This window comes from Lissotriton vulgaris, chromosome 5, assembly GCF_964263255.1.
Source record: "Lissotriton vulgaris chromosome 5, aLisVul1.2, whole genome shotgun sequence".
NCBI classification, from domain to species: Eukaryota; Metazoa; Chordata; class Amphibia; order Caudata; family Salamandridae; genus Lissotriton; species Lissotriton vulgaris.
The window spans coordinates 746,699,448-746,715,774 of record NC_141693.1 but is presented as its reverse complement, the minus strand read 5'-3'; the positions used below and the strand labels follow the sequence as shown (position 1 = coordinate 746,715,774).

The 16,327-nt window shown below is 45.9% G+C and overlaps 1 protein-coding gene across 1 annotated transcript in view; it reads left to right on the top strand.

Annotated features, from left to right (window-relative positions):
• The window catches only part of VWA5B1 (von Willebrand factor A domain containing 5B1), a 1,100,054-nt gene that overhangs the window by 368,838 nt on the left and 714,889 nt on the right, over window positions 1-16,327 (top strand). Inside the window, exon 11 of the mRNA XM_086920192.1 lies at window positions 6,959-7,144. Coding sequence (XP_086776318.1) covers window positions 6,959-7,144 — 186 coding nt within the window. The remainder of the gene's footprint in view (window positions 1-6,958; window positions 7,145-16,327) is intronic.

The following is a 16,327-nucleotide window of genomic DNA, read 5'->3' as shown; positions in this document are numbered from 1 at the left end:
GCTCCTTTTCTTAAACCTTTTTCTGTCCACAAAGACTGCATTGTTTGTGTGGATGCTAGTAATGTAGGGCTAGGTGCCGTTCTGATGCAAAAGGATCGTTTGGGGGAAAATGTGGTATCTTATGCTTCCAGGACTTTACGTGATGCTGAGTTTAATTATTCCACTATAGAGAAAGAGCTTCTCGCTTGTACTTGGGCTACTCAGCATTTTCGTCAATTTATTTGGGGTACGAAATTTACTTTGAGGACTGATCATAAACCTCTTGTCAACATGTTGTCAGCTGGTGGTGGTAGAACTCTCACTGCTCGTCTTGCACGTCTCGCTGCTAAGTTGCAGGAGTACCGTTGTGAAGTTGTCTACGTCCCTGGACGTTTTAATGTACATGCAGACTGTATGTCACGTTTTCCCGTTTGTGATACCTCTAACACGGATATTTGTGATGAGTGTGATGTAGCCTTTACTCTTTGTGATGTTAACCTAATTGGTGGTAAGGATTTAGGAAACTCCATCACTGAAAGTGTTTGGTCTGATGCTATGCTTCACGATGAGGTTCTTGCTAAGTTCAAAATTTTCTTGAGTGCTGGTTGGCCTGAAGAGAGGAAATTGAGTGGTGACTTAGCTTCGTTCTTCAAAGTCAGAGATGAATTGACAGTAATTGACGACATGGTTTACAGAGATGATAAAATTGTTCCTCCTCATAATGTTCGAGAATCCATTTGTAATTTGGCTCATGAGGGTCACATGGGCATGTCCACAACTAAAAGGAGGATCCGAGAGTTTTATTGGTGGCCCAGTATGGATGCTATGATTGACAGGTGGGTAAGGAATTGTTCTCCGTGTTCTCTGAGCGACAAATCCGTGAAACCCGTTTCTACTGGGTTTTCTCCTGTTGAGTTTGCTTTTGGACCTTGGAGAAAGTTGGGAATTGACATCATAGGTCCTTTTAACTATCAGTCAGGGAAAGACATGTTTGCTGTGGTGCTTGTGGATTATTTCTCTAAGTGGCCCGAATTGAAAATCGTAGAAAAGGTTAATTTCTGAAGTTGTTGTTGAGTTTTTAAATGAAGTTTTCTGTAGAGAAGGTTTACCTGAAGAAATTGTTTCCGACAATGGGCCGCAGTTTGTACGTGAGGTTTTTTCTGCATTTTTGGAAACTTGTGGTATCCATCATAAAAGAGTTTCGAATTATTCCCCACAATCTAATGGCCAGGTGGAACGCTTTAACAGAGTGATTAAGGAGTCCTGCCAATTAGCCTTGCGAAGTGGATTGAAGTGGAGGAAAGCTTTACAGGCTACTTTGTTCACCTATCGGATGTCTCCCAACTCTGTTACTGGTTTATCCCCCTTTGAGATGTTGCGTTGCAGGAAGCCAGGTACCAAGATTTTTCCTTGGTGGTTGAAGACGAAAGACACTGAGTATCTAGAGTTAGATATGAAAAGTGTTAGAGACCGGGTTGGTAAATATCAAGACAAAATGCTTAAGAGTTCTTCCCCAAGACCTGTCTCCCCTAAAATCTCCGTTGGTGACTTGGTGAGGGTGAAGTTTGGTGGTATCATTCCTAAAGGTATCTCCAGGTGGTCTTCTCCAGTCAAAGTCACGGAGGTCTTCAGTAAGGCCGTTAGAGTAGAGGGTGGTAAAATTTGGAATTTCAGGCGTATTTCAGTTTGCAAGTCTAATGTTTTGGATAAAAACAATGTTCGTTTGGATGCCAGTTCTTCTGAAAGCCTGTCTGTTCCTGATCTTGTTTCAGGTTTTCACGGTTCTCATGAAGTTTTTGATAATTTGCATCTTCCTCAAGTTTGTCCTAACAATTCTTCTTCACAGGTTGTTTCCTCCAATGCCCATGATGTTTTTCAAAATGCTGATTCTCAGGCGTGCTCTTCACAGCCTGTTTGTTTACGCAGTAGTTCTCGTGTAAAACATGTTCCTGCAAAATTTAAAGATTATGTTTGCTCTTAATGTTTTTTTTTTTTTTCTTTTTATTTTTGGGTTTATCGTTTTTTTTTGTTTTTCGGAGGGAGGTGTGTTGTATTCCTACACTATGTCATTCCTAGAACTTTTACATGTCATCTAGAATGCTCCTGTGTCAGCAGTCCATTCTGCTGTTGGATCTTGCTGTGTCAACTAATCTTTTCTTCTTGTGGATGTCAAGTTGTCATTTCCTTGATTAAAACTACTTTCTACCTACCTACGCGTTGGTTCTTCACTACAAATACATCATGCATTTTGGTGGGTCCATTAGGCTAAACACTAGAATCTCTTTAGCAAGCTATATTTCCTCCTTCTGAGGATAGCTAACTCAGTGAGCCATTCACATGGGTCTTCAAATGGAGTGTAGTAATTCAATCCAAACGCAGGTTCTGAGTTACAGCTTTTAATGAAGAAATGACAACTTGACATCCACAAGAAGGAACAGGCAGTTAACACAGGAGCAGCTCACAGCAGAATGAGCTCAAGACACAGCAGCATTCTAAGTGACATCAAAGGTTCTAGAAATGACATCAAATAGGAATACTACACACCTCCCACCGAAAAACAAAAAAAAAAAAAAAACAATAAACCCAAAAACAAAAAGAGAGGGAAACATAAAAAGCAGAAAATTAAGAGCAAACGTAGTCCTTGAGCTTAACAGGAACATGCTTTACACGAGAACTACAGCGTAGACTAACAGGTTGAACTGAGCACGCCTGAGAAATAGAATTCGGAGAAACAACATTAGAAGTATTCAGAGAAACAGTATCATGAGTATTTTGGGAACTATCATCATGGGTGTCGGACGAAGCAGTCTGAAAAGGAACATTGTTAGGGCAAATTAGGGGAAGAGGAACCTGGGAAAAATGCAGATTGTCAAAAGCTTCATGGGAACCATGAAAACCAGATCCAGATGGATTGGGGTCAGACTGGACAAACTTCGCATTGATGCCATTCGACTTGCAAACAGAGACACGCCTAAAATTCCAAATCTTACCGCCCTCAACCCTCACAGCTTTGCTGAAAACTTCCGTAACCTTGACAGGGGAAGACCACCTGGAGACGCCTTTAGGGATGATACCACCAAACTTTACTCTGACTAAATCGCCAACAGAGATTTTGGGCGAGACGAATTTGGGGGGAAAGTTCCTGACCATTTTTTCTTGGTATTTACCAACGCGGTCTCTAATTCTACTCATATCCAATTCTAAATATCCAGAATCCTTTGACTTCAACCACCAAGGAAAAATTTTGGTACCAGGTTTCCTGCAACGCAACATTTCAAAAGGTGATAAACCAGTGACAGAGTTGGGGGACATACGATAGGTAAACAGAGTAGCTTGTAGAGCTTTTTTCCACTTTAAACCACTCCGTAGAGCCAACTGGCAAGATTCCTTAATAACTCTGTTAAAGCGTTCTACCTGGCCATTAGATTGGGGAGAATAATTGGAAACTCTCTTGTGGAGGATACCGCAAGTTTCAAGAAAAGCAGAGAAAACTTCACTGACAAACTGCGGTCCATTGTCAGAGATAATCTCTTCAGGTAGACCTTCTCTACAGAAAACTTCGTTCAGAAATTCAATAACAACTTCAGAATTAACTTTATCAACAATTTTGAGTTCGGGCCACTTGGAGAAGTAATCCACAAGTACTACAGCGAACATGTCCTTTCCTGACTGGTAATTAAAAGGGCCGATGATATCAATACCTAACTTCCTCCAAGGTCCACAAACAAATTCAATGGGAGAAAACCCAGAGGAAATGGGTTTTACGGACTTGTCGCTTAAAGAACATGGAGAACAATTCCTTACCCACCTATCAACCATAGCGTCTAAACTGGGCCACCAATAATACTCTCGGATTCTTCTTTTAGTGGTGGACATGCCCATGTGACCTTCATGGGCCAACCTACAAATGAATTCACGGACGTCAAAAGGCGGGACAATTTTGTCATCTCTGTAGACCATGTCATTGATTACTGACAATTCGTCTTTTACTTTGAAGAAAGAAGCTAAATCTCCACACAACTTCCGCTCTTCAGGCCAACCAGCACACAAAAAGGACTTAACTTTGGTGAGAACCTCATCGTTACACATGGCATCAGACCAAACACTTTCGGTGATGGAATTATCTGAACCTTTACCACAAATTAGATTAACATCAGAAAGGGAAAAAGCAACATCGCATTCGTCAGAGATAACCGTATTGGAAATTTCTTTGACAGGAAGACGTGACATGCAGTCTGCATGTACATTAAGTCGTCCTGGAACATAGACAACTTCACACTGGTACTCCTGCAGTTTAGCAGCAAGACGGGCCAAACGGGCGGTGAGAGTTCTGCCACCCCCAGCTGACAACATATTGACAAGGGGTTTGTGGTCGGTCCTCAAAGTGAATTTCGTACCCCAAATAAATTGTCGAAAATGCTGAGTAGCCCAAGTGCAAGCAAGGAGTTCCTTTTCTATTGTAGAGTAATTAAACTCGGCATCTCTCAGGGTCCTAGAAGCATAGGAAACAACATATTCACCAAAACGATCTCTTTGCATCAAAACAGCACCAAGTCCTACATTGCTGGCATCTACGCATACAATGCAGTCTTTCTGGACAGAGAAGGGTTTGAGGAAAGGGGCATTAACAATTTTGCTTTTCAACAAATCAAAGGAGGTGATAAAATGCAGTTAAAGCTTTGTAAGACTTCTTCTTCTTCTTGGGAGATGTAATTGACTCTTTGGGAAGAACGACAGACGTTTGAAAAATGTCCTTTTCTTTTACATTTTACACATACTCTATCCCAAGCTGGACATCCTCTATAATTTCCAACATGGTTAGAGCTACCGCACCTGTAACAGTAAATATTTTTCCTGTAGGAGAATTTATTTTCAGCAATAGTTTTATTCTCAACTACTTTCTTCTCATTGTCTTTTTTGGGAAATGACCTGTTGGAACTGGATGAAGGATTGTGATTTCTTACTAAAGCGACTTCAGTTTCAGTGATTTGAGGCTTGGGTGGTTGACCTCTGATTTCTGAAACAAACAATTCGGATTGTTCAATGCCTTTGGCAATATTGATGACAGAGCTTAAAGAGGATTCTGTGCCTAACCAGAGTCTTTCTTGGATTTTCTTACTCTTGGTGCGCATCATAATTTGATCTCTGAGCACTTGTTCGTAAGAAATGGTTTCAAAAGCACAAGAACAAGCTAGAGATCTTAAAGCCGAAACATAATCCTCAATGGATTCATCCTGTTTTTGAATTCGGGAATAAAATTTAAAACGTTCCATAACTGTATTAATCTTCCTTCCAAAACGAATTTTCATTTGTGCACATGCTTTTTCAAAAACGTCTAAGTCTCCAGCATCATCAAGTGATGGAAGATTGTCAAATTCTTTAATGCCAGCTCCACCAAGACAGTGTCTGAGAAGAGCTAATTTGCGTTTAGCGGAGCACCCATCTTTCTCCAACACCTCAACATAGGCTAAGAACATTGGATGCCATAGGTCCCATTCAATATTAGGATCACCAGCAGTTTGTAAAAAATGAGGTGGCGCAGCAATGTTAGACATGTTTAAATAATTTTTATAACAGTCTGGAGGACGATGGTAAAATAAGTGCAAGAAGAAAAAAAAACAAGAAAATAAAGTAAGGTTATATTTCAGTACCTTAGTGTTAGTGAACTGCAGGAAACTGAATCCGCTTGAAAAACGAGGCAAAACGAGGAAGATATGAGGAAAAGAAGAGCGTCTTCGTGAGTACAGCTTTCCGATGTAGAATGTAAATAAACAAAATGGCGGCCGGCACGTCGTGACGTCAGACGTCACAAGGTTGAAGGTGATACCCACAATGCTGCGCGTTCCGTCACAAGGTTGAAGGAGATACCCACAATGCAGCGCGTTCCGGAGGATCGGAGAACGAAGATGGAAGCTTTGGGTGTTGCTAGGCGCTTCTGAGCTGCCTAGATGCTGCGGGTGCAGGCAGAGCGGGTGCAGAGATTCCACGCGATTTAAAAGATGCGTGTAACGGAATCCAATACCCGGTAAGAGCAAAAAGCGCTAAAATTGAAGAAATAATTGTAAAACTCACGGGTCGCTTTCTTGCATCGGGAAATGGCACCATTAAAACGCAAATCCAGCGGTGTAGAGCTGTAGGCAGGGAGCAAACTTCCATAAGAGAGAGTGAACGTTGTCATAAAAAGAAGTCTTTATGTTGAAAATTGTAGCTGTAGTTACCCAGTCGTCGCCAGAAATTATGTAGTAATTCAATCCAAACGCAGGTTCTGAGTTACAGCTTTTAATGAAGAAATGACAACTTGACATCCACAAGAAGGAACAGGCAGTTAACACAGGAGCAGCTCACAGCAGAATGAGCTCAAGACACACCAGCATTCTAAGTGACATCAAAGGTTCTAGAAATGACATCAAATAGGAATACTACATGGAGGTTCTCTGAAAGTCTCCCTCTAGGTAGAACCACTGTTCTTTTGTTCTTTAGCCTGCTAATCAGATTATGCCTTGGTTGGCACATGCCATCGCTGACTTGATCAGATTGTATCCTTCCACAAGATCAAGGCATGCACCCATTAGTTCTTTCAAGCTACATGTTCAACAATGCTAATGGGCGTCTCTTCTCTGTTGTCAGTGATATCCTTACATCTATTATTTTTCCTGGCCAGTTACTGTTCTAGGTCTAAGAAATAATGTCTGCCTAACAAGTGCAACTTTCAAGGCAAGCTAGACATTTCATCCTACACCTAAGTTCCCATACACCGTGTTACAGAGTTAGGGTCCCACGCCCAGATCCTTGAACTAATGTACCACCACAGGTGCCACTCTCCCTGTCCGTTACACTTACTGCTCTTTTCCCTATTTCCTCCATGCTGTATCTCATACCTAGTGCTCCACACCATGAATCCTACCCTCATGCTTTTCTGCTAAGAATTCTTCCATTCATTGACTCATAGCAAGCTTCTCTTCTCTTCTCTCCTACATAGATGATGAAGTCTTTAAAGAAGGCTATGGCTCCAGTTCTCAGTGATGTCACAGTGGAGTGGGTCTTTCCAGAATCAACAGAGGTTCTGATCTCCCCAGTGAGTGCCAGCTACCTCTTCCCTGGAGACAGGCTGGTGGGCTATGGAGTTGTGTGCGATACCTCTCGCTTTGTCACCAATGCAAGATCAGTAAGTGTCTGCACTAACCCGTCTCTACAATGTCCTGCATTTCACATCTCATTTGCAAACTGTGCCCGCATCCCAAAGTACGGACATATCTTTAAACCTTTTTTGTGTTTCCACTCTCCCTGAAGCATGTACTCTCTTTCATCTGTCAATCATTGTGTTCTCAGATACATAAAGGAGCGCACCATTTTATCCCTATCTTACTCACAGTCTTTGCACTCATTTTTGAGCGCTCCATCTTTCAACTTTCTCACACTAGCCCTCGGAGGCCCATTTGGATAGCTACGTGCCCTATAAATCTCCTAGAATAGAATAGTGTTTACATTTTCCCTGGACTACGTTATCTCCTCTAAATCTCCCTCAGTGTATACCTTTATTAATTTTCAAAACTCACTGATTGTGTTAACATTCATTCTAGGAGGAAACTATCCCTTCCATATCAATCAATATATTTTTATTGTTGAATTAATAAAAATCCTTACAATAAGAAAAGTAAGTTTAGCCAAGATTAACATAACAAATAACATTAAAATTCATAAACAGGAATTAATGTAGAAGTTAAAAGGGGTTAAAACTTAAAGCTCTTCGTTGGGTCCCCCCACTAACAGCGTAGGGATTTGTAAAGTGAGCGTGGGAGCACCAGCGTGGAAGGATGGGCCTCAGACAGTATATTGGATGATCATTAAGAGACCTGTAGCTGCTTTCTAATCTCGATCATAAATTTAAGTCCCCGACAAGTCAGGATTGAGGATCAACCTCCCAGCCAGATAATAACGGCCTGCCGGCATGTTCTTATGTTCAATTTGTTCAGTATGTCCCGTAAGAACTGTCTTCTAGATACCATGAGGACTGGGCACACACAAAACAAATGAATTTGGGATTCATTTTGATATCCGCAGAGTCTGCATTTTGGGCAATCGTCCTGGGGTTTCCAGGAAGGTCTTAAATCCTTGGATTCGTGAAGGCCCATACAGAAGTCGATGAGGGTCTTTTTTAAATGTTGGCTAAAATGATTTGCCAAATATGCCTGGGGTTGTTGAAGTGAATAGGAAGAAATAACTATCCAGGCATGACGTCGATGGGTCAATATTTGTTTGTCTTCCAGTAATGGCTTCCTTTTGGCATTGGAATTAGCAATTTTGCAGAAACTGGCTTGGACAATTTTTCTGTTCCATGCTTCTAGCAGTTCGAGCTCCGTAAGGCAAGTTTGCAAGTGAATGGCCCAGGGCTGGTTGGATTCAAAATTGATTACTTGCCAACAGAGATTATTTAAAGAGTCTAAGTCGGCAGCACGAAGTTTGTGGCAAAATTTGACGAATCTTGACCGAAAGATTTGATTTTGAAGTCCAAATTCTAATCGCACCTGGGCTGGTGAGGAGCATTTGGGTAAATTAAATACATCTTGTAAATTTTATTTGTAAGTTGTTTAATAAACCGGCCTCCCCTCCAAGCCATGTAACCATCCCTTCCATACATACAACCTGGGAGTGTGTTTCTCATGACTACTCTTATACAGCATCAAGGTGATGTAAGAAATTAGGTTACTGACTGAGGAGGGTGAAGCCCTTCTCAAGCAGCAACCACAATTCTTCTCATGGTGATGTCACAAGCAAATTTTAACTTAACCTGTGCTCAGCCCTTGGGTAGCTTGGTACAGAGCATTCAGACTTAACTCAGAGGAAATGTGTAAAGTATGTGTGCAACACTTCAAACCGAAAAACAACGAAAACACACCACAAAAGGATTCCACAACAGATTTAGAAACATAGAGTAATTTTTAATCAATAAAACAAGGCCAAACATCAAAAATCCAATTACTAGAACCTGAAATATGTGAATTTAAAGATTTTAGTGAAAATAGTGCCAAAAAACGAAAGCGCCAACTGTGGATATCTGGTTGCGCCAGGCCAAGACAATGTCAAAAGTTCAAGCCAGCTGCATTGGAGACCAGGCTTGCTACAGGGACTAAGTTAGGCACACTGAACAAATCCTGGTTTGCAGAAAATATAATTGGGGCTTGAAACACGTCAGCATTTCCAACCATTTGGGAAACATTGCAATGGGAATAGGATCAGCTCTAAGGGACTGATTGTAATCTCAAAACCTTAGTTGTGTGAATGTTTGTTCCCAATGGGCGATTCAGAAAAGGGGGTGGTGATGAACAGAGTGTCTGAATTAAGCAGACCACTCTTACCCAGTCCAAAGATCAGGGCTTGATCCATCACCGTTATTTAGCTCACTGCACCATCCCAGCTTAAACCTGGCTATATGCAAATCAGTCTGTCCCTGGCCCAGTGCATCATGGGAACAGGGCAGACTAAACTACCAAGCCAATTCTTCACCAGAAAGGAGACAAGCTTCCGGGGACCGGTTTCTGGCATTTCAGCCGTCGTCGGCCCGGCTTGCTTGAATCCTGATGGTGCAGTGAGCAAGGGACTCATGTCTGAGTATACCCTGCCACACCTATAGTGGCCAAAAACGATTCAGAAAAGGGGGTGGTGATGAACAGAGTGTCTGAATTAAGCAGACCACTCTTACCCAGTCCAAAGATCAGGGCTTGATCCATCACCGTTATTTAGCTCACTGCACCATCCCAGCTCAGAACCTGGCTATATGCAAATCAGTATGTCCCTGGCCCAGTGCATCATGGGAACAGGGCAGATTAAACTTCCAAGCCAATTCTTCACCAGAAAGGAGACAAGCTTCCGGGGACCGGTTTCTGGCATTTCAGCCGTCGTCGGCCCGGCTTGCTTGAATCCTGATGGTGCAGTGAGCAATGGGCGGCATAATTAAAAAGGACTGTTTAAATTGTTCAAGTAAATCATGAGTAGGGTTGCTGCATTTATGAAACCATTGACTGGCTTAACACTGTGATATATTGTTCACTGATTCATTTTGTTTTTGTATTGCTTTGTCACGTGTTATGTGTTTGAGTTATTTTGTAAAACATTTTGAAACATAAAGTGTTTTCCCTGTTTCTGATACTTTACGGTAAAAGAAAAAATGAAAAATATGGAATAATGGTTAAATAAATAACCAGGGGGGTGAGGCCAACATGGCGGAGTGAGCAGACGAGTTGCTCTGTCGCTCCCGCCGAAACCCAATACTGCACTAGCTTTTTGCCATTTTCAGCAACAGATTGTCCACGCCCCTGAGCTGGCTTGAGAGCGGGCGTCGCAGAGGCTACGTACCGGTGTGCAGCTGACCGCCGGAGCTTGCTGTTCCGCTGTGCAGGGTGCACTGGCAGGGTTGTAGCTGCAGCACGAGGAGGTGTGGCACGGAAAGGCAACATCCAGCAGCAGAGATCTGAGGCCTGACGATTGAGGCGCGAACTCAGGAGAGACCAGCTGGAGGTACGGCCGGAAGCGGCGACCCCCTTTTCTGAAGAGGCAGCTGTCCTTGTCCGCAAGGTGAGGGCCGGAAGGGAGCTTCACCCGCCCGCTATCTCGGGTGGCCTAGCATGGCTGCGGCGGGCCCGGAGCTGGTTGAGGGCCCTATCATAAACCGTAGCATTACCCACCTGCTTACTGACAGCCTGCAAGGGGAGAGGTATGGAGGAGGGGCCTTAGAACGAAGACCTGTCCCAACAGCTCCTGCCGCAGATTGCTCCTTGGTGGCGGAGTCTATTCCCCCGGTGCAGAGGAGACCGGGCTCACTACGGGGCATAGAACATGGTGGTGTGGCACCCATCCGCCATCTTAGAGTCCCTTGCGAGTACGCGGTGAGCACAGGGCAGGTTGAGGGACCCACAGTCTTACCAGGACTCTCCTGCCCCAACAGCGACAGGCAAGTGTCCTCTCTGGAGAGCCGCTGCGCAGTGTGGGAGAATGGAGGAGAAGTGCACAGAGCAGAGTTGCGGTCAGCGTCAAGAACGATGGGACCCCCGCAGAGCGGCATGGAGGCAAGCGACTAGCCTAGTGCCGTCTGCCAGGAGTATGCACCCTCACCTACGTGCCGCATTCATCCGTACTGCAGCTGATCTACAAGTAGAGAAAAGAGGCACGACACGCCGCTATGTGACATGGCCCACCAGTGACTGGTGGTCCTAAAGGCCATACTTGCAGCGTCAGTGAGGTTGACATCAAGGAGGTGAGGGGAGGAGTGTTGAGCGGCCTGTAGCACCTGGGGATCAGCGGGAAGACTCTGCTTCACTATCCCTACTTAGACATTATCGTTGTCCAGCTACCCTCGCTTACCAGTGGGTGGCCCAGCTGAGTGGCGCAGCACAAGAAGGAGGCTGTGCAGGGTCGCACAGTGTCTGGCCCAGACTTTGACTGCGGCGCGATATGTCCTCCTCCCAGGGGCACAAGGACAGAACTCTTAAAGACTTATTTGCAAAGGCGCAGACCGATCAGCACACCGGCAACATGGTGACGGGCCCTGGGCATTCCGCACCTGCGAGGGGCGACAGTGGTGAACCGATCACCAAAGCCTTCCTAGAGTCCCTGTTCGTCGCACTACGGGAGGATCTGCAAACCCTCAAGCGATACCTAACAGCAGAGATCAAAGACGTCCACAGAGAGATGGACTGCATCGGAGAGAGGGTCACTGAGCTGGAGGATAATAGCGATGGGATAGACACGAAGATGGCAGCACTTCAACAAGAGGTCCTTAGGATCCATGATCAGCAAGTAGATCTGCAGTCGCACTTTGAGTACCTGGAGAACCGCTCTCGCCGCCACAACGTTCAGATTCGAGGAGTGAAGGCGGATGAGGACCCAGGTGACCTCTTCAAATACACCAGGGAGCTCTTCAATCATATTCTGGGCAGACCACTGGACAGTGAGCTTCCCCTGGACAGAGCACACAGAGTGGGCCAGCTGCGTGCTGCGATGGCCCCACCGTCCGATATCTGGTGTGTGTACAGGACTTCCGTACTAAAGTAGAAATCCTCCAAAAAGCGCAACAAATGCACCCCCTGTCGTTTCAAGGTCAGACCCCTGTTCTATTCCAAGATTTGGCAGCACTCACCGTACAAAAATGGAGAACTTTCAAGCCTATCACAACCTATCTTCGGCGACGCAACATCTCCTACAGCTGGGGTCACCCATTCTGGCTCGTGTTCCGCATGCATGTATCAGCTGCATTCCCTTTCAGAGGCATGTCGTCTGCTCTGAGTACATCCCCCAGCGGAAGAGAGCGAAGATGATGGTCCTAAATTGGACATGGATGATGCAGAACCCCGCTGGCGCCAACAGGGCGGCAGACGCCATCCCAAAAGACCTCCTCCTGCTAAAGTTTCACAGTGTCAGAGGTCAGCCCTTCAGATCCTTTCCGCAGAATTGGCTAAGTCACAGCCTGGATGACGTGCATGGCCCAACTGTTCGGTCTGATCGACTCATGTTGTGATCTGGGCTGCTGGCGGGGGGCCGCCCTTGACCACAAAGTTTTCCCCATGTTAACTTTCTTCCGACCATCGAGAGATGACGGACTACGAATTTATTTTTCCTTTTCCTTTTCTTCAATGCTCTGTTATGCAGAAGTACGCTAGATAGACATTTGGTTGGGGTTATTGTTTTCTTTGGGGTTCCTTGTCCACCGTTTTTAATCCACTTCAAGCTCTTGTTTATTGTGGCAATGTACACACAGTGCAAGGGAAACTGGATCATGTCTACAGCCAGTCACCTCATTTTAAAATACTCACCCTGAATGTGCGGGGACTAAACAACCTCGTTAGGCGTAAAGCAGTGCTGTCTTGTATGGAACACCTGGGAGCAGACATATGCCTACTCCAGGAACACCCTTATTACTTAAATACTGCCCCTGCCTCAAATCACCCAGGTTTCTGACCCAGCTGTTTTCCTCTGGTCACACTAAATCAGCGGGGTATCCATTTTGGTTGCGCAGAGGTTCCGTGGAGAAATTCTCCATAAAGAGGCGGAAATTAAAGGGCGGCTTCTTACCTACTGATTTGCCCTAGGAGGCCTCACATTCACCATTGGCTCACTATACGGCCCCAATGAAGGTCAAGAGCAGTTCTTGCACAAAGCACTCACTCAGGCGATGGCCTCAACAGAGCGCAGGCTTCTTCTGGGGGGGGCGACCTAAACTTAGTCTTCGATGACATAGCAGATAGATCCTGCCAGCATACTAACCAGACAGGTGCACTATCCGCAACCGGTCTGACCCGCCTACACAACTTAGATCTCGATGACCTTTGGTGCTGCACGCATCCCCACAGCTGCGAATTTTCTGAACTACTCCAACGCGCACAAAACATATGCTAGGTTAGATTACCTGCTGACATCCACCCCTCTAAAGGCCATGGCTGTGAATGTGGAGATAGGTGTGGCCTCTCTGTCGGACCATGCACCAGTCATTTCTACCTTCGCACTTTCCCCCGCACAGCACTCCCCAAGGGTTTGGTGCCTCTGCAAGACCCTCCTACACTGCACCTCTGTGGTAGAGCAGATACAGCGCTCCATAAAAGAGTACCTCTCTCACAATGCGAACACCGACACCTAGCATTCCATGCAATGGGCGGCACTTAAGGCAATCATTCGAGGGGAAATAATAGCCATCTCGATAGCGGAGAACATAGAGCGCAAGTGCAAGAGGGACAACCTCTCCCAGAAAATGAATGGATTGGAGCGGATACATCAGCATACGGAAGCACCTTGCGTCTGGCGCCAGCTCAAAGCCATTCGAAAACAGTTAGCCACTCTAGACCAGGACAGAGCGGAGTATGCAGCCCTCCAGCTGCGACACACTTACTATGTAGGAGGAGACAGATGTGGCCACCTCCTCGCCCAGAAGTTGGGAGAGACCCACCAAAAACAGGGGGTCAGGGAGATCCAACGGGAGGACGGACGGCGAGTCTCCACTGACTCAGAGATTGCTGAGACATTCTGGGATTTATATGCCCGTCTCTATTCCAGCTCCCCCCTCTCCCTCACGGGCGGTGTCGATTAGCTTGCCCTCGATGGCTTGTCCAACCTGTCAAAGGCTCAGGCAGATCACTTACACTGCGACATAATGATAGAGGAGGTCATTGCGGCCATTTCGCGGCTTAAACTCGCCAAAGCTCCGGGACCAGATGGCTTTTCTGCCATATTTTACAAAACGTTTTGCACGGTGCTGGCACCCGTACTAACAAAGCTTTTTAACTTGTTTGCCGAACCTGGTGCGATACCGACGGAAATGCTGAAGGCCTCCATAGTGGTCATTCCAAAACCGGGAAAGGACAGGACAGTCTGTGGGGAGTATCACCACATCTCCCTCCTTAACGTTGATCTCAAGCTCTACACTGGGATATTAGCGGCTCGTCTCTCGCCATATATGCCTGAGCTCATTGACCCGGACCAGGCAGGATTTATCCCCCAACGGCAGACAAGCGACAACTATAAACGGTTATTACGCCTTATTGAAAAAGCCTCTCGGACGCGAGGGGAATATATGTTTCTTACCGTCGACTCCGAAAAGGCCTTCGACCGTGTCCACTGGCCATATCTGGAACAGGTTCTTACTCGGGCGGGATTGGGGGAGAAATTTCGAACGCTCATCCTTAACTGCTACAAATTTCCATCTGCAATAGTACTGGTCAACGACCATACGTCATCCTGTTTCCAAATAGAGAAGGGGAAAATGCCAAGGATGGCCCTTGTCGCCACTCCTTTTTGCCTTCTACATGGACCCACTGGCCCACTGCCTCTGTACCCACCCTAAGATCACAGGAATCAGGTTCAGGGGCTACACTCACACAAACAGCTTGTAGGCTGACGACGTCCTGATCTCCTTATCGGACCCTCTCCGCACATTATCGGTATGCCTAGCAGAGCTAGACACCTTTGCATTGGCATCGGGGTTCAGAGTGAAGATGGACAAAATCGATTGCGTTTGATCTCACCCTCATACCCCTCACCCATACATGCCTCCAAGATCGCCATCCCATTCAATGGGCATCCGATGCAATCCCGTACCAGGGGATACTACTGACCTCCTCCCTAACAGATACAGTGCACATCAATTACACAAGCTTGCAGCAGAAGATACGCAAAGAGCTGAGCCAATGGAAGCAATACCCGCTCTCCTAGATTGGTAAAATAGCGGTGATTAAGATGACCATTTTGCCTCAAATTTTATACATATTTCACACCTTACCACAGGCTGGATCAAACAGACCCAATCTGAACTCGCACGTTTTATTTGGAACGGCCGCAAACCCCGGATGAAGCACACCTCGACAATGCTCCCCCCGGAAGAAGGGGGGCCTTGGTGTTCCCGACCTCATTCTATATTTTCAAGTGGCCCAGCTACGACACTTAGTGGAGTGGAGCCACCTAGAATCAGAGAAACATTTGCTTTTCCAAGATCAGGCAATAGCCACTAAACCATTGCAGGGTCTCCCCTTCCTACGTAAGAAACACAGGCCGCCCTCTCTTGATGTGTCCGACATTACCTGGGTCTTACTAGACACATGGGATCATACTAATCTAAAACACAATCTCACTACCTTCCCTTCGCCACTTACTCCGCTGTTTGAGAATCCGGATTTCCAACTGGGAATGGACGCGACGGTCGCCACTCGATGGAGGGCCTCCGGCTGCCGCTCGGCGGGCCATCTATTTGACTTGGACGGAATTATACCGTTTCACCAGCTCAAACTAGACTACAGACTCCACGAGTCTGAGCGATTCCATTACGGTCAGATTTGACACTGGGTCCTCCATTCCCAGATGCAGCCCTGCGTCAGCAGGCTCCTGACTGTATATGAAAACTGGCTTGTTACTCGCACATCTGACCTCTATAAAATGCTTCTTGCCAGGAATGCACACATGTGCAGTGCCAGCCACGCGAGGTGGGAGAGGGACGTAGGCAGAACACTCACTCACAAGGAATGGGAAGGGGTATATTACAGAGCTCGTCATTCGGCATACCACACGGGATTGACAGAAACTCTCACCAAACTCAATACTTATTGGTACTATAACCCCAAAAGACTTCACTCTATGGACCCCTCTCCAGTTGTCACCTGCTGGTGGGGATGCGGGAGTTGGGCATATTGGTACATTTGCTTTGGGACTGCACGCACATTCAGGGGTACTAGACTCAAATCTTGGACGAAATAGACTCGCACCTAGACACGCAGATACCATGCTTCCCGGCCCGTGTCCTTTTTGGCCTTCCAAATCCCGTGACCTTTTCACTACAGGGCCGGCTGATGGCCATAGCACTGGTTTCGGCAGT